This window comes from Eucalyptus grandis, chromosome 7 (genome assembly GCF_016545825.1).
Source record: "Eucalyptus grandis isolate ANBG69807.140 chromosome 7, ASM1654582v1, whole genome shotgun sequence".
NCBI lineage: Eukaryota > Viridiplantae > Streptophyta > Magnoliopsida > Myrtales > Myrtaceae > Eucalyptus > Eucalyptus grandis.
This window is the reverse complement of record NC_052618.1, coordinates 11,514,207-11,531,598: the sequence shown is the minus strand read 5'-3', so window position 1 is coordinate 11,531,598 and position 17,392 is coordinate 11,514,207. Positions and strand designations below refer to the sequence as shown.

Genomic DNA, 17,392 nt, shown 5'->3' with positions numbered 1-17,392 from the left:
GTTGTCCGCCACCGTCCGCCATAGTGCCGCTACCGGTTGTTGGCAACCAATTTGGCAAGCTTGCCGGAGGCTCACCAGGCTAGGGCGAGGTCCGGCGAGCTTGCCAGAGGCAAGCCCAGCCACTAGCAAGGCTCAGCCTCACCATATTTGGTGAGGTCGAGCCTCAGCAGGGCTGAGCAAGCCTTACCCAGCTGTTGGTGAGCCTTGGCCGACGAGGGTCGGCCTCGCCAAGGGCCGGCAACGCTCCAAGAAAGTCGCTGGCCCTCGTTTGTCGGTCGGTGCGGTCCTAGCGACCGGCCACTTGAAGAAGAAGAAGAATAAGAGAGAAAGGAAAAAAAGAAAAAAAAGGAAAAAAAAAAAAAATTATTTAAAAATTAAAAAAATTGCTTTGGAACAGAATCAATGAGCACGATACCAAACACAATTCTATTCCAGAATCAGAAATTTTGGACAGTTACCAAACGGCTTAAAATGCTTAGAAATTGTTCTTGGGAACAAAATAAAATAAAAAAATCATTTCTGATCAGAATCCGTTTCTGAAAACAGAATCGTTACCAAATGCGTTAAGTGCCAATAGCGAGCCAAGTCAGATTCCCGCGAGTCATGTCGGATTTTTGACAAGCCACATCGGATTTTTGGTAACCACGTAAAATGGTTTTATTAATAAAAAAATGTCATGTCAAATTTCTAGCAAGTCTCGATGAAATTGGCACTTAGGTGTCCAATTTTGAAAAAAAGTAATATGTAAGTGTACCTTTTAGAAGTTTGGCATTTATGTGTCCATCCATGCTAAGTTTTAACATTTATAGTGTACTTCCAAGAATTAACTCATGTCCAATGCATATCGAGGGTGGTAGAAAATTCTAAAGATTTATTTAACGGGTGTGCTTGTTTAGGGAGAAGACTTGCTGCTTTTTACTTATGCCCAGATGCATTAAACTTACAAATTCATCGGATTTTTTTTTTTTAAGAACATGGATAAGAAATTCTCTGAGAGATCTTCAATTGTCTATATTTGATTTCCAATTTGATAACATATTGGAGGAATATGTTTAGTTGACTTCCATATGTTTGAGAATATAAAGATCTGCACTTACAACGTTGCCACATGTTCATTTTAGTCCCGTCCTCTAAAGAGGACACGAGACATTTCATGGAATCAAGGCCTTAAAGTGCCGACAAATCAAGCATACATTTTTTTTTTTTTTTGAAAATAAATAAATAAATTAGAAAGGCCGGATCCAGGTTGCCTAACCCATGTCTAAATCGTTGACTGACAAAGTGATCACCAGCCGATCGATTAAACTATAGAAGCATGTTTGGTAAAGAAGCTCCACATGATACGTCTCCTGAAGCAAGCCATGTGAGAACTATATGGGAGATGGTGAAATTAAAGGTGTTCCATTTCGCTCGATACATTTCGGGCAATGTGGCTAGGGATTTTCTTGCTGAACGGTTTACTTGGGGTGAGGTTCATCATCTCTCATTTTTTTTCTTCCTTGAAATTAGATTATACTTCTAATCCTCATGAAAAGAACATTTTCACCAGCTACATGGGTACAAGTTTTACTTTATATATTCTGTTAAAGATAGCTTATACACACACGAATTAATAGGTCCATCCTAGTGAAATTAATGCCTTGGACCAATTGGGTAACCCATTCGTTACGCCATCCTCACCCATCGCTGTTCACTTGGGTAGTTATGATTGGAAAAATCGATTAGCTATTCAAATCAATAACAATGCCAATTTGTCTAAAGAAAGATTATATCAGTTGATTGGAAGTGGAATACATTTTAATTTGAAAGGGGAACTGCATTTTCCAAGTGGACTGGGGATGATCTATAAAAAAAGAAGAAGACAAAACCATGATATATTTGTTTGTCTCCGAGATTTTTCTTCCGGGAATATGCTTTGGCACTTATAAGTGATTATATTTTCGCTCGATGGAGATTCATACTCTTCGAATCGCTATCCCGAGGAAGAGATTCGCCGGGGCCGGGGCCTGTCGATGGCACTGACTGATCCACTCTCTCCATCTCTTCTCTTTGGCCCCTAGCGCCGCATATAGACCCAGTATTATGAGCCCTGCCCCTAGTATGCTGCCATCGTAATGAAAGGGAAAGTTTCCATATCAATATGGTAATTGAAGAACTTTAGGAAACATTTAGAATCCGTGTTTGTATACATACCTTCCCAGGTGCAACTTTTCGTCCAAAAGGAAGGATCCCCTAAGGCCACGGTCACCATCATCAAAGGATTAAAAACCGACACAAACACTGGCCCTCTCATCCCCAAGCACCATAAAATTAGAACGTTGCACACCCCGGAAGCAATGATCCCCCACAACACCTTAGGCGAAACCGCATCACGAGGGGTGGTGGATCAGCTATAGATTGATACCAGGGTAATTCGACGATCCATATTAAGCTCTAAAATGCACACAACATCGAGAGGTGTTTGTTGGGTGTACCGAGTATAATACGATAAGGAGCCCGATGTTCGATCCGAGCTTCCACTGGCTCCAGATTCTCTCTACACAACGCCTAAAGGACTGCTTGGATTGACCCCATGAAGCACATCAACGCGGTGCTCGTGTAATGGTATGGGAAACCCTCACTCATCTTGGCCTGTCCAACAAGACGTTGTGCATTCTTTTTACTCGTTACCCGAAAATAGCGGTCAGCCACATGCACATTATAATAGTTTCTTCATTTTAAGTATGTCTCTATTTATTTCAAGGAAAAAACTTAACGAGGTTCCTTTAGGTGGGAGATGTTGGGTTTTAAATAGAGAAACCACTCATCCCAACCGAGCGCGCTTTACTGCTTAGTTAACTTTGAGACCTTGAATTCTTATTTGCCCTTTAGATCCAACAAACAATACGCAGAGTATTTGGATCTGAGTATGTCTTAAAACTGCCTCGTCTGAAATCTAGGATATAAAATTCAGAGATATTCCCAAGGGTAAGGGGAAGAAAAACTCTCTCCAATTGAAAAGATAAGACATGTGGACACTACTATGTTAAAATAAGAAATGCATCCAGGCTGGACATAGGGTTACTGCATTACAATTGAAAATCCCTATCGAAAAATTGTGTTTTCTTTGGTACCTTGATTTATCAAGACCCTAAAGAAAACACGAAGCGGGCTAGAAAGTTCATATCCTATAATAAAAAAAATAACTACTCGGGATTTGTGGACATAAGAACGATTATTGCCAGACCAACTAGAAGAACCTTGGAAAAGAAAAAAGGTGAATCACACTAGAAAGATGTCACAAAGTGAAGTGAAGCAATTCAAGGCAACAAAAATGAAGACGTACATCAAAAGAAAAGACGAAGACCCACCTGACAGATATACCACAAAGCTCAACAGAAGCAGCTGGCCACGGCCAAAAGCGAGCCCAGGAGGCGATTGCACGAACCCCGTGGCAATGCTGGGTCGTCGCTGCCGCAGCGTGGTGGTTCACGTGCGTCAACCAGAGAGTAAGTCGACTTCCACGCCGTTGTAGAGCGTGAGCAGCATCGGCCCGCCAACCCCAGTTAACGTTCCCAGCGCTTTAGAGCTTAATATGGATCGGCCCGCCAACGCCCTTGTAGAGCGTGAAATTCCTATTCCGTGTACATGGAAACATGGCTCTTGGGCTGTCATTGCACCCGCAAACACACGCGCACACCTACCCAAATAGACCAGAAAGATTGGTTTAACAGAAGTGTGGACATTTGTGTGACCTTTCTAAGAAGAAAGCTAGAGGGCCCATGACGCCCATCGCAATGATCAGGCCGTAGGCGATGGCAAGAATCAGGTCCATCCCATCGTTTGCTGCGAGCTCGCAGAGTATGTTGATTACGGCTAATAAGATCTGGACGACCACCATCATCAGCAGGGCCGAGGCCCTGCACTGAATGAAGGTCCTGCTGATGATGGTGGTCGTCCAGATCTTATTAGCCGTAAATGTCGGAAGAAAGCACGAGAAACTTAATTGGTATTTGCATCTTAAGAAGGGCGTTAATGTCCCGATTTTTGGCCGGGCCAGAACATGCTCGACCCACCGCTACCGTCGCAGCAACGCGAGCGCGTGACGAAGCTACAACCAAAGAGTCGGTTTCGCAGTACCAGTAGACTCAGGACCAGATTCATAGAGTACAATCCCCCTTGCCCGAAATGTATTGAGCAAAGCGGAACAACCTTTCATTTCGCCATCTTCCATTCAGTTCTCACACGGCTTGCTTCAGGGGACATATCTTTACCAAAAAATGCTTTAATCGGTCGGGTGGTGAACTCTCGGTCAGTCACCGGTTTGGACATGGGTTGGGCAACCTGGATCGGGCCTTTCTTATTTTACTTTATTTTTTGTTTAACAGAAATGTATGGTTGATTTGTGGATTTAATACTTTGATTCCATGAACTGTCTCGTGTCCTCTGTTGACACCTCAATTTTAATTAGGTCTATTTTATTAATTAAGTTTTTATTTTATTTTGTCTTTTTCGGAATAATGAACAAAAACCAAATAAATAGCAAAAACAACAAAAAATAGTAAAAATAAAAGAAAAGAAAAACAAAAACAGCAGCCCCCTTTTCTTCACGTGGGCTCATGTGGCTTGGCCCCACCCCCCTTCCTTCTTCTTCCTCCTCGTCTCCTTCTTCCTCGCCGCTTGCATCTCACGCGCGGTGGCCGGCGACGCGCGCGCGGGGACGGCCTACGGCCGAGGAGTGTAGGGCGACGTCGGCCGGGAGGATAAGATCGCAGGCGCCATTAATGCTGAGCGAGCTTCGCTGGAAAGCTCGATGGGACACCGGTTTAGCCGAGCGGAACCGGTGGGCAAGCCGGAGGCCGGCGACCGAGCCCCTCCGTCGACCGGAGTTCCTTCGCCTATAAATAGGTGGCCGCAAGCATCGTCGGAGGGTGTGGCGAGCACGGAAATCCTTCACTGAGAGACATCGGGAAGGGTTGAAGGGCGAGCGCAGGAGAGAGCTCGGGTCGCGAGCTTAGCCCACCTTCCACCGAGAGACTTCGGGGAAGGCAGGCGGCAAGTGACTTCGAGAAGGTTAGATCCGGCCGGTGGAGGCTCGGATCTGGCCTGAGTGAGGAGGAATCAAGGCCGAGGAGGGTCCGGCCGAGATCTACGCCAAAGAGATCTGGTTTTTTTTTTGCTGTTGTTGCCGCCGGACGCCGTGCCGCAGCCGTTCGCCTCGATCCCCGACGCCGTTGTGCTTCGACGGCTTGTTGTCGTGCCTCACCTCGCGGAGCCATTACCGTGATTGATCCGCCGAAGCCACGCCAGATTGGGAAGCCTGAGTTGCTGCCGTTGTCGCCTCCACCATCGCGAACCGCTCTCCTGCCGTCGCCGTCCCCATCCCCATCCGAGAGAAGGTAAAAAGGGGGGCGTTATTATTCATCGCAGCCGTTTTCCGTTGACCTAGCCGTCGTCGCCGTCGACGTTGTCACCGCCGTCGTGGCCGCCGTGGTTGCCGCCGCCGCTGTCACCTTCGACGTCGCCGCCATAGTCGCCGTCGCCGCCAAACACCTCGGTTCCCCCTCTTCGGCGCCGCGGATTCGCAAACCCTAGGGTTTGCGATTTCCGGGTCGTCGAATCGGATCCGGGTCTCGGAACCGGGTAGGGTTTCGCGAGATTCCGGGGCGGCAGAAGCCGGGTCGCGAATTCGGATCCGGGTCGGGTAGGGTTCGCAGGGAGCCGGGTCGCGGAGCGGGTCGTGGAGCCGGGCCGGGCGTCCCCAAACGCCCGGCCACAGCGTTGTTTTAACAAAATAAAAAAAAAAAAAAATTGAAAAATCGAGTCGGGCCGCGTTGCGGGCTTGTCCGCGTTTGTCGCCGACCCGGGTCGGACCCAACCCGCGGATCCGACCCGAGTCGGTTTTATTTTATTATTTTAATATAAATAATAAATATTTTATTTAAAAAAAAAATCAAAAAGTGTTTTATTTTCAAAAAAATATTAAAAAATGTTTTAATTTCCAAAAATCGAAAAAATATTAAAAATTGTTGAAAAATGTTTTATTTTCTAAAAAATCGAGAAAAATAAAAAAATAATTTATTTTCCAAAAATATCAAAAATATTAAAAAATATTTTATTTTTCAAAAAAATAAAAAAATCAAAAAAATTTCATATTTTCCAAAAAAAGCCAAAAATTCAGAAAAAGCCAAAAAGACTTGTATTTTTCAAAAAATACCAAAAAACCCAAAAAATCCCTTTTGTGTCCAAAAAAATTGGAAAATGACTCAAAAAAATGTTTTTCCTCCCAAAAATGCATGGAAAATCTCTCAAAAATCCAAAAAGCCTTAGGGTTTAAACAAGATTAGGTACCGAAAGGGAATTAGTGATTAACTAGTGTAATCAAGTCCCTGATCCTAATTTCTCTGGTTGCGCAGGAGCGAGTATTTCTCCCGATACTTCGCTTGGGTTTCTAATCGACCCACTCTAAATCGATTAGTGGCGACTCCATTTTAAAAATTGATTTATAGGTTAAAAACTCAAACTATTAAAGTCGTGAATTGGTGGACTTGGGAGAGTCCGGGCTTAATAAAATTAGCCGAGCCATTAGCCTCCTTAGGCGCTCGTACCCGATCGCGGCGCAAAAAAAAAGAGGTCACGACGGCTTGGCGACTACTGGGACTTGAAGACTTAAGCCGTTTTTGTCTTGTTTAAATTCTTTACTAACTTAGGTTTTTTTTTTTTTTTTTTTTATGCAGGTCAAAAGCTTAGAAATTTATTTTAATTTTGCTTAAAATAGATTATCTTGTGATTATAAATTGTTGTGCATGCTCTCTTGTTTTAAACACTACACATGGCACACACAACCCGGCCGCCGGACTCCGGGCCGCCATAGGATTTCTAGGATGGTGTTAAGAAAGATACGACCTCGAACGCGAGACTGCGATGTAGAGGTCGCCTTTCTTTCCCCGAATTTCTTAGCCGAGGTTAAGAGGGTATGCCGCTAACGCGAGACTGCGACGGGCGGATATCCTTTTAATCTCACCAATCCTTCCGAGTTAGAAATCGAGCCGCACATCCCATCTGTATGTCTTTGTACTTGCCATTTTATTTAAAAGCAAAGTGATTTCTTTACTTTTACTTAGTCTTTTCTGGCCCATGGCGAAATAGGGTTAGGTTGTGTATTTCCCTTCCTTATATGCGATGGGAGGATTTGATATCCAGTTCATTCCCACCCCAAAGGGAGAGCTTCTCGAGATGGTGGAAGCGGTTAGATCAACTCGGCCAAGAGTGCGTCAAATCAAGAATCGGTCATCTCCTCCCATTGCTCCAAATCAATATCCACTCGGGGTCATGCAAGCACTACCACATTTCTGGTGCCCCGAAACATCCACCTTCATGTTCGGCAAATTTGAACCGACTCCGACTTTAGAAGAGTATAGTCTCGCCATAGGAATGCCCCGGGAAGCGAGCTTGTCAAGCCAATCGGCATTGACCCCGTGGTTAGTCTATCACGGTTTCTAAAAAATCATTCGGTAAGAGAAATTGTTCAAGCCAACAATAATGCTTTTCCGCTATCATCTTTAATCGAATGCTTTGAAAATAGTCAATGACCCAAAAAGCCAAGATCTTCCTCTTAGCATTCTTTGGTTTTATTATCTTTTCCCATCGAAAGAATGCTATAGATCCTTCAATCACATGGGTGATAAATCAAGTCATTTTTGGAGCAGGATATGTGAATATGGTTTTAGCCAAAACGTTTTTATCCCTTAATCGTTTCAAGAACCAAAAAGAAAAAATCATGAGGGCCGCTCCAGAAATTTTACAAATGTGGTTCTTTTCCCATATCAAAGGATTTGGGCACCTCATGCAAATATTTGAAATCAACGAGTTTAAACACCCATTGCAAAAGTTTCAAATCTTGGAAAAATATTCTCCCAATGAAGAGTATTCTCGATGGATTAACTTGCTAAAAAACCCGGTCCCTAAGACATTCCTATGGCGAGCTAAATGGTTCATTGCAGGAGAGGCGCGCTTTGCGCTCAATTATTACAACCCCATCCCGTTGCTGGGCCTCTCCGGAGCTACCTCATATTATCCATATAGGGTGGCTCGTCGCACAGGTCCTTCAAGAAGTCCCGCCACCACTCAAATCAGGATTGTTCCGAATCTTTTTCACCCGTACGGACTACAACTACTTGGAGGAGATCCGCATAATTCAGAACGCATGGAGTAGATGTCACATTGAAAAGATCGAGGTGCCTTAAGGTTAAAGGAACAAGAAAAAGTTCATCATGCATCAACATTCTACATCCTCAACCATATAATTCCCAAGGAGTTGCAACCAAGTAATCCCCGATGTAGTTGATAAACTTACCGCAAGGGCGAATCGAATCTCTTGAAAAGAGCTTGGAGACCAGCAAGAGACACGTATCGAAGTTAGTACGAAGAAGCAAGCGGCTTCACAAGACTCGGAGCTTCCCATCGCATATAAAATGGGCAGCGGGACTTTTGATGTGAATATTCCTAATGTTAATATCTAGGGTCGTTTTGACTTGTGTAAAAAGCCCTTTTGGCATTGTATAAATCTCCCGCTAATAAATAAAAATGACGTGACCCTTGCCATGGGCCAGTGTTCCATACGTTTCCCGGCTTACATTCTCTCCATTTTCTTTATGCAGGTAATCACAATCATAGTCGTATTCGCCAAATCCAAAAGATAGAATGGCCGAAGAAAATGTACCAAGCCGTGTCGAGATTATGGAAAGTGAAATGAAGCAAGTCTTCAATGTGCTTCAGCAACTCTCAAAGCAGATAGATTCCATCCAAGGCAAATTAGCTCCCGCCCCTGCCTCAATCGAAGTATTGTTACCGCAATCGTCTACTCGAGGTGATCAAGGAAGAGATACTGATGATAACATGCCCGAATTAGAAGATGATACGCACCAAATCGTAGTCGAGAAAGCAAAGCCCAACAGTTTGTCTAAGACTCGAACATGACAAACGCCTTGAGAAGCTTGAAGAGAGGCTAAAGCAATTGCAAGGCCTTCAAGATCCTACTCCAAATGAGACCTCTCCATCTACTCTAAGGTCAAAATGCCGGAAAAATTCAAAATGCCCGAGTTCGAGAAGTACGATGGCACGACCTGCCCAAGAGCTCACTTGCAGATGTACTTGGTTCGAATGACCCAGTACGTTAATAATGAACCTTTAATGATCTAGTTGTTCCAGTCAAGCCCGATAGGTCCCGCCCGAGATGGTACATAAAAAAGAACATAAACCTCATCGAGACATGGAGTGAAGCAAGTGAAGCATTCCTCAAACAAGACAAATTCATAATGGACATTACCCCTTCTCGCGAGGATCTTGATCGCACGGAAAGAAAAAGCAAGAATCCTTCAAAGAATATGCCATTAGATGGAGGAATCTCGCCGCCCGGATCGTCCCGAGCCAACCGACTTTGAATTGAGAAAATGTTCATCAAAACCCTCCCTTTCGAATACCGCAATCGGATGGTGACTACGATCGCTGAATCATTCAATCAACTCATTCCAGTGGGAGAGCAGATTGAGACAGGTTTAAGGGATGGCTGGTTCACTGAGCCTGCTCCTGTCAGCAGAAGGCTCAACATGAAAAAAGATAAAGAATCCTTGATCGATGTCAATGCCACGTACACTGCAAACACCGGTCATCTCTCGACTGTTCAGACAAACACAGGCCAGCAACAGACTAATAGCCGTCCACCCCAGCGCTACAACAACCGAAGACAATTCACTCCGCTTCCTGGATCTCCCTCCCAGGTTTTGGCAATCCTCCGAAACAAGAGCCTCCTTTCAACTGAGCCAAGACGGCCCAATGCTGAAAACTTCTCCAGCTATGACCCGTCCAAAAATGTGACTATCACATGGGAGAAGTAGGCCATTCAACCGATGAGTGTTTCGTGCCCTAAGCATCGAATCCAGAACCCGCCGGATACTAAGGCCTTCTCATTCCAAACCGCGAAGCTGAATGTCCAAAGCAATCCGCTCCCTGATCATGCTGACAAAGTAAACATGATATTCAGTTCTGAAGCCGGTCAAATCAGAAATGTCAATGCACATATGGTCGACATCTATCGAGGCTAGTAGAAACCGGGTATTATCCGGGCAATGAAATACCACCTTTCGCAATAATGGAGGAAAGGGTATTAAGAATGATAGAGGCCGGAATAATTGTGCACGCCGGCCACGCCAACATAGTTTCTACCATATCCCAAGTCCTCATCAATTGGGAGGAAGAATTTGCGGCACTAAATGCGGAAAAGGAGAAGAATGATTCCACCTTACCCGAGAGCGTCTTTGAAAGGAAAGGAGCCATTGTTCAAACATCAACAGCAGAAACAGCTATAGTCATTGAGATTCCCCAACCTTACAAATACAAATACAACAATGCGGTACCATGGTCTTATGACCTTGATGTTGGTTTGGTCACAAGATCTGGGCGAACCTATGCTCAAGCAAATACTCGGTCGCTAAGCCCGTCACTGACGAAGAAGCCAAGGAGTTTTTGGTCGTAGTTAAGGCCAGCGAATATAATGTGGTGGAACAGTTATGAAAATCACCGGCGCAGATCTCTCTACTGGAATTGCTTCAGACATCTGTCAAGCACCAGAAATCCCTCATGAAAGTATTAAGTGAAGTACATGTCCCTGAAACTATTGAGCATGACAAACTCGAGGAATTTGTCAGTACCATCCTTCTAAAGGATCAAATGGCATTTTCTGATGAAGAGATTCCCGAGGAGGGTAGAGGACACACCAAGGGCCTTTACATATCAGTCAAGTGCAACGCATCTCACGTCGCTCGAGTGCTGATTGACAACGGATCTGCTCTTAACATATGTCCATTAGCGACACTGCCGCCTTAAAATAGAGAGATCATGGATCCAGTACCCAAGACTTGTTCGAGCATTTGATGGAACAAAGAAGGAAACAAGTGGGAGAGATTGAGCTCGACATTCAAATTGGCCTAACCGTATTCAAAATTTTGTTCCAGGTGATGGATATCCCCACTGCATTCAATTTCCTCTTAGGGCGCCCATGGATACACGTCGTAGGAGCAGTACCTTCAAGCCTCCACCAAAGTGTGAAGTTCGTGGTTGGAGGAAAACTGATCACGGTCCGAGGAGAAGAAGATCACCGCATCTACCACGAGATGGCCATTCCTTATGTTGAACCTAGTGACAAGAGCGAAGCTAGCTATCAATCGTTCGAGCTCGTGTCTACTATACACGAAACTCGAGGGACTTTGCCCCTCGTCCCCGAGATATCAAGTGCTGCAATCATGGTAGGAAAAATCATGGTAGGACACGGTTTCCTTCCAGGACAAGGGCTTGGTAGGAGAGGCCAGGGCATTCGTCAGCCTATTGAAGCTCGGAGAAGACCCTATACTGTCGGTTTGGGATATTCCCCAGATAGAAAAACAAAGAAAAAAGTCGGCCTTGTATATCCCCGTCTCGAGGAAACTTTCCCAGGCCCAGCCAAGATGATGCATGAGGAAGAGGAAGTGGATACTCCAAAATGGTTCAACCTCGAAAGTGTGAAATTGCCCATAACCCAGGAAGACACAACTTGGCCCTCACTTATAAAAAAAGAGGGGCCAGATGACATGACCACCATGCTCGAGGATATTTTCATAGGTGCCATTGAGGAAGAGCAATTAGAAGAGACATGCGATAACTTCTCGTTCATCCAGCTTCGACACCAAGTCGAAGAACTACGCGAGATTGTACACCATTTGACAGAAAACTTCGCTCAAGCTACCCGTGCATTCCGTTCTCGTCACAATGAGGAGCTGGTGATAAATGAAGAGGACCCTACTGACACGACCTGGCGAGGGGCACGGCTACCCTTATCCCCAAGAAGCACACAACCATATTTGCCTCTTCCTAAATCAATGGCCATTATTTTCCCCATCCTCCTAGAGCAAGGGATAATCGGCAGAGAATTGAACCATCCTACCCCCGAGTACTTCATTGATTATGATCCATCCAAGCAATGCGATTACCATTCAGGGAATTAGGACACTCGCTAGATGATTGCACCATCCCGAGAGACAAGGTCCAAGATCTTTTGGATGCTTTGGGGTATTCACCTTCCGCTCTATGGCTGTGTTTTGGCAATGATCACCTCCTCGTGGTACCCAAAGACCCGTACCATGTTCCCCGAGCATGCTAAGGAGGCGCATAAAGGAGAAGCAATCATAGACACTTTGGGCCAACCAAGTGGTAAATTTGACTACTATGTCAATTATTCAATTCCCCAAAGTTTCTATGATCATCACCACAACATCGTCCCTGATGGATGGGGAGACATGGATGATCTGAAATCCACAAAGCCGGGAGCACAAGGAGACGTGATTGGCAACTGGTATGAAGACTTCTTCGTGGGCGCTATCAACAAGGGATCGTCGGGGAAATGGGTGCAGCCCGCTCGAGTAGAATCCTTTAACTCCTCTCGCATACTCCCCTACGTGGGAGCCTGTACATATTTCTTAAAGTCTGGCTTGCTTTGTTTTCAACAACAGTTCCACTCAAGGAACTATTTTTTGAAACCACCCTGTAAATCCGTCTACTAATAAATAAAGTTGAAAACATTTTGAGGGCATGAGGAGACACACCAAACCGGCCCGTTGATGATAGCCAGCCGTCAAATGAAAGAAGAAATCGAGGCCCGGGTCTCCTCATGTTTCCTTGTCTTTAATCTTTAAAAGCAATTTATCACATTTTCAAAAGAAAGAAGCATGCATACTACTAACCTTATTTGTTCCCTTAGCCTATCTACTCTATGACACGGGGAATAATATAGCGGCGGGCGAGGGTATGGGAACGGTCCAAACCAGCACCGTAAGTAGCCATGATAGCAATTCTGATGACTCAGATGATGATTTTGATGATTCCGACGAAATTCAATGGAATTGGAAGCGCCACGAAGAAGCAAGGCCCCCTACTACCGAAAACACCATCATTGTCAATTTAGGCAGCACAAAAGATCCAAGGGAGATAAAGATTGGCGCGAACCTTCCTGAAGAAGAAGCCGCAAGCTTAATTGCCCTCCTAAAGAGATATCAAGATGTATTCGCATGGTCTTATGCCAATATGCCATGCCTTGATCCAATGATCGTGGAGCACAGCTTGCCAACCAACCCCGATGTGGCCCTTAAGAAGCAAAATGCGGCTAAGAAGAGCTAAGCCCGAATTGTCAAAAAGATTGAAGAAGAAGTAATGAAGCTCTTGGTAGTAGGCTTCCTCGAAGTCTCGCAATATCCTAGTTGGGTGGCAAACATTGTACCAGTAAAAAAGAAAGATGGTCGAATCCGGATTTGTGTCGACTACCGCGATTTGAACAAAGCAAGCCCAAAGGATGATTTCCCACTACCTCACATAGACGTTCTTGTGGATAGTACTGCTGGATTCAAACTTTTCTCTTTCATGGATGGGTTCTCGTGGATACAACCAAATAAAAATGAAGGAGGAAGACAAGGAAAAGATGGCATTCATTACTCCATGGGGGACTTTTCACTATAAGGTCATGCCTTTTGGCCTGAAAAACGCTGGAGCAACTTACCAACGTGCCATGGTCACCCTTTTCCATGACATAATGCATAAAGAAATTGAAGTATATGTCGATGACATGATCGCCAAAACCAGACATGGAGAAGACCATGTGAAGACCCTGGAAAAATTATTCGATCGACTTCGTCAGTTCAAGTTGCGCTTGAACCCATCCAAATGTGTGTTCGGGGCGACTTCTGGCAAATTACTTGGATTCATTGTGAGCTGTAAAGGGATAGAAGTGGACCCGTCAAAAACTAAAGCGATATTTGAGATGCCTCCTCCCTCGACTGTGAAAGAAGTCCGGAGCCTCCTGGGAAGATTAAATTACATTGCGCGATTCATTTCCCAGCTTTCTGAAACTGCAAAACCTTTCTTTAAACTTCTCAAGAAAGATGCACAAATCAAATGGGATGATGACTGCCGACTGGCGTTTGAAAATTTAAAGCGGTACCTGATGAAACCCCCGGTTTTAGTACCCCCGACTCAGGACACCCTTTGACCCTCTACCTTACCATCAACGGTGAATCCCTAGGTGCAATGTTGGCACAGAAAGGACCCCATGATGGAAAGGAACGAGCCATTTACTATTTGAGTAAAAAGTTCACCACATCGAACAAAATTACTCCAAATCGAAAAGACCCGTGCTGCATTGGTATGGGTGTTGCACGGACTTCGGGCAAAGATACCTTGCATTACCGAGACATTCCTTGTAATCGAGAGTGACCCAATCAAGTATTTGCTTGGTTGCCCGGCCTTGGTGGGAAAATTGGCCAAATGGCAAATCCTAATCTTAGAATTCGACATCCAGGTGATGTCGCAAAAATCAGTTAAAGGCCGGGTGATTGCTGATATGTTAGCAGATTACCCTAAAGAAGTAGGCGATGATCATTCCTCAGATGACCGAATCTCAACAGTAGAAGAGGACACGTGGACTATGTTTTTCGATGGAGCTGTAAATTTGTCAGGTTCAGGCACTGGGGCGGTCTTGATATCCCCAAATGGGCAACATTATCCTGTGGCTGCAAAATTGATGTTTCCATGCACCAACAATATAGCTGAATATGAAGCATGCATCATCGGCCTACAAGCGGCTATTGGAATGGAAGTGTCAAAACTAAAAGTGTTCGGTGACTCCGCCTTAATCATCCTCCGAGCGTGGGCGAGTGGAAGACAAGAGATGCCAAACTAGTGCCTTATCATGACTACTTGGAAGAATTGGTAGGGGAATTCCGGGACATCTCGTTTGAATATCTACCTAGAATTCATAACCAGTTTGCCGATGCACTAGCAACACTATCATCTATGTTACAAGTAACGAAGGGGTTAGAAGTAGAGCCTTTGAAGATTGAAGTCCCGACAAGACAGCCCACCGCATGACTATAATCGAAGAACCCGATGGGAAACCCCAGTATTACGACATCATGAAATACATCCAAAAGCAGGAATTTCCTAAAGAAAGCACTCCTCCGATCGAAAATACCTTATGAAAATGGCCTCGAGGTTCTTCGTCGGCGGTGAAAATTGTACAAAAGATCATATAACTCGGTCTCGCTAAGGTGTGTGGATGCAAACGAAGCCACACAAATAATGCAAGAAATACATGGGGGAGTATGTGGTCCTCACATGAATGGACATATGTTGGCCAAAAAAATAATGAGAGTGGGTTATTACTGGTTCCCCTTAGAGAGCAATTGTGCTCACCATGTGCGAAGCTGTCATCGTTGTCAGATCCACGGGGACAAGATAAATGTCCCTCCAACTGAATTGCATAAGTTATCTGAGCCGTGGCCATTTTCAATGTGGGGCATTGATGTGATTGGCCCAATCAATCCAAAGGCATCAAATGGGCACCGGTTCATTTTGGTCGCAATTGACTACTTCTCAAAATGGATCGAGGCTGCATCCTATGCAAGCGTAACTGCACGAAACGTTATGAAATTCATCAGATGTGACATAATCGCCCGTTATGGCGTACCGGAAGCTATCGTCACTGACAATGGGTCAAACCTAAACAATAAGTTGATTGATCAATTGTTTTCTGAGTTCAAAATCCAACATCTAAACTCGTCCCCTTATCGTCCACAAATGAATGGAGCTGTGGAAGCCGCCAACAAGAACATCAAGAGAATCCTATCCAAGACAGCTGAAAACTACCGCGACTAGCATGAGAGGCTACCCTTCGCACTAACAGCGTATCGAACTTCGATTCGAACTTCCACGGGGCAACGCCTTTTTCCTTGGTTTACGGCATGGAGGCGGTTTTGCCTATAGAAGTAGAAATCCCTTCCTTGCGAATTTTATCCCAAGCGGGATTGTCCAAGGAAGAATGGACACAACAAAGGCTTGAGCAACTAAATATGATCGACGAAAACGACCGAAAGCCCTCTGTCATGGTCAGTGTTACCAACGAAGGGTAGCTCGATCGTTCAATCAAAAGGTGCGACCCAAGCACTTCGAGGTAAATGAGCTAGTCTTGAGGAAGACGCTGCCAATCTTTCCAGAGCCTGGAGGCAAGTTCGCCCCTAATTACAAGGGTCCTTATGTAATAAGGAAGATACTCCCTGGAGGAGCCTTGATTCTGACTGAAATGGACGGGCGGGAATTCTCCAAACCAGTTAATTCCGATGCTGTAAAAAAGTACTACCCTTGAAAGATGTTTATTGTCTGGCATTGCCAAGCACTTCTCTATCAGAATGAAAATTCTTATGCACCTTTATATATGAGTGATGTATTTACACCATCATAAAAAATGTGTGTTTGACTCAATGGAGAAAAATGAATGGTGATGACCAGTCTTTAAGGAAGTGTCATAAATCAAGAAGCAAACTTGATGGCATAACTTGAACAAATCAACATTACCCAGGCAAACGCATAAGAGTAATCCCTGTCAATTTTGCCCAGCTCGGTGTAAAGGATGCGTCATTTAGGAACCAGTCTGGTTAAAAGAAACCTTCTGTCCCAATCAACAATCTTAGAATCTGGAAGCCTCACTTCTTGTTCCAGACACATGCTCTTGCAAGAAGTAATTGCTATTAGAAAACTGGAAGTTTTGATTGTCCATCTCAAATTCCATAGAAGCTTGAGGTATATGACTTTGCCTGATCAAAGGCGAAGGAAAAATTCCACGAAGGAAAGCATTGAAATGTAAAAGAGGCCGTCAAAGAACTTTCCTAAGAACCAGCACAAATAAACTCTCGGGGAAAGGTAATTTGGCATCATTTCTAACACTCACTCTCCGAACTCATATTGACAGAGGCATTGGAATTCAAGAGCCGATCAAATGGTTAAACAGGGCAAACCAAGTGATCCAAGCATGGAAAAAGAAACAAAGATGCCCTATCAGATTCCCAACCTCGGCTGATCATTCATGTGTCATGTCCCTAATCAATAGGGACAACCATCGACACCCCTTTGTGAATAACCCTTTTGATGTTCAAAGCTTAACAATACTATTCTGTTGACCTTTAAAGCTACCAAGAAGGTCTTTTTGAGCCAAAACCATTCACTTGTTTTGAAGAGTCCAAACTCCATCATATTTAAAATACTACATGCCTTTTACAAATGGATTTTTTGCATGATGATTTTGTCTGTCTAAATCACAGATTCCATTGAGAATTATTAGAATAGACAGCTAAATGAAGAATACAAGATTAATCGAGCATGCTGGATGAGGCGCGTCAAAATGATGAAAGGCAAGCCATATTCTACACACAATCCCCCCCATCTATACACTTGTGAGATGAGTGCAGAAGATTCCATGGCTGCAGGGTAAAGAGTTCTCTCGCGAATGGTACGATAACCAAAATAGTGAGAGGCATTCCATCGCTCACCCCTTTGAGCC

General features: G+C 44.5%; 1 protein-coding gene across 1 annotated transcript; it reads left to right on the top strand.

Annotated features, from left to right (window-relative positions):
* Positions 1-14,362: 14,362 nt before the first annotated feature.
* Positions 14,363-14,740, top strand: LOC120295840. Its single transcript, XM_039317437.1, has one exon. It carries the CDS (start codon positions 14,363-14,365, stop codon positions 14,738-14,740), a length of 378 nt encoding a protein of 125 aa, XP_039173371.1.
* The last annotated feature ends 2,652 nt before the right edge of the window (positions 14,741-17,392 follow it).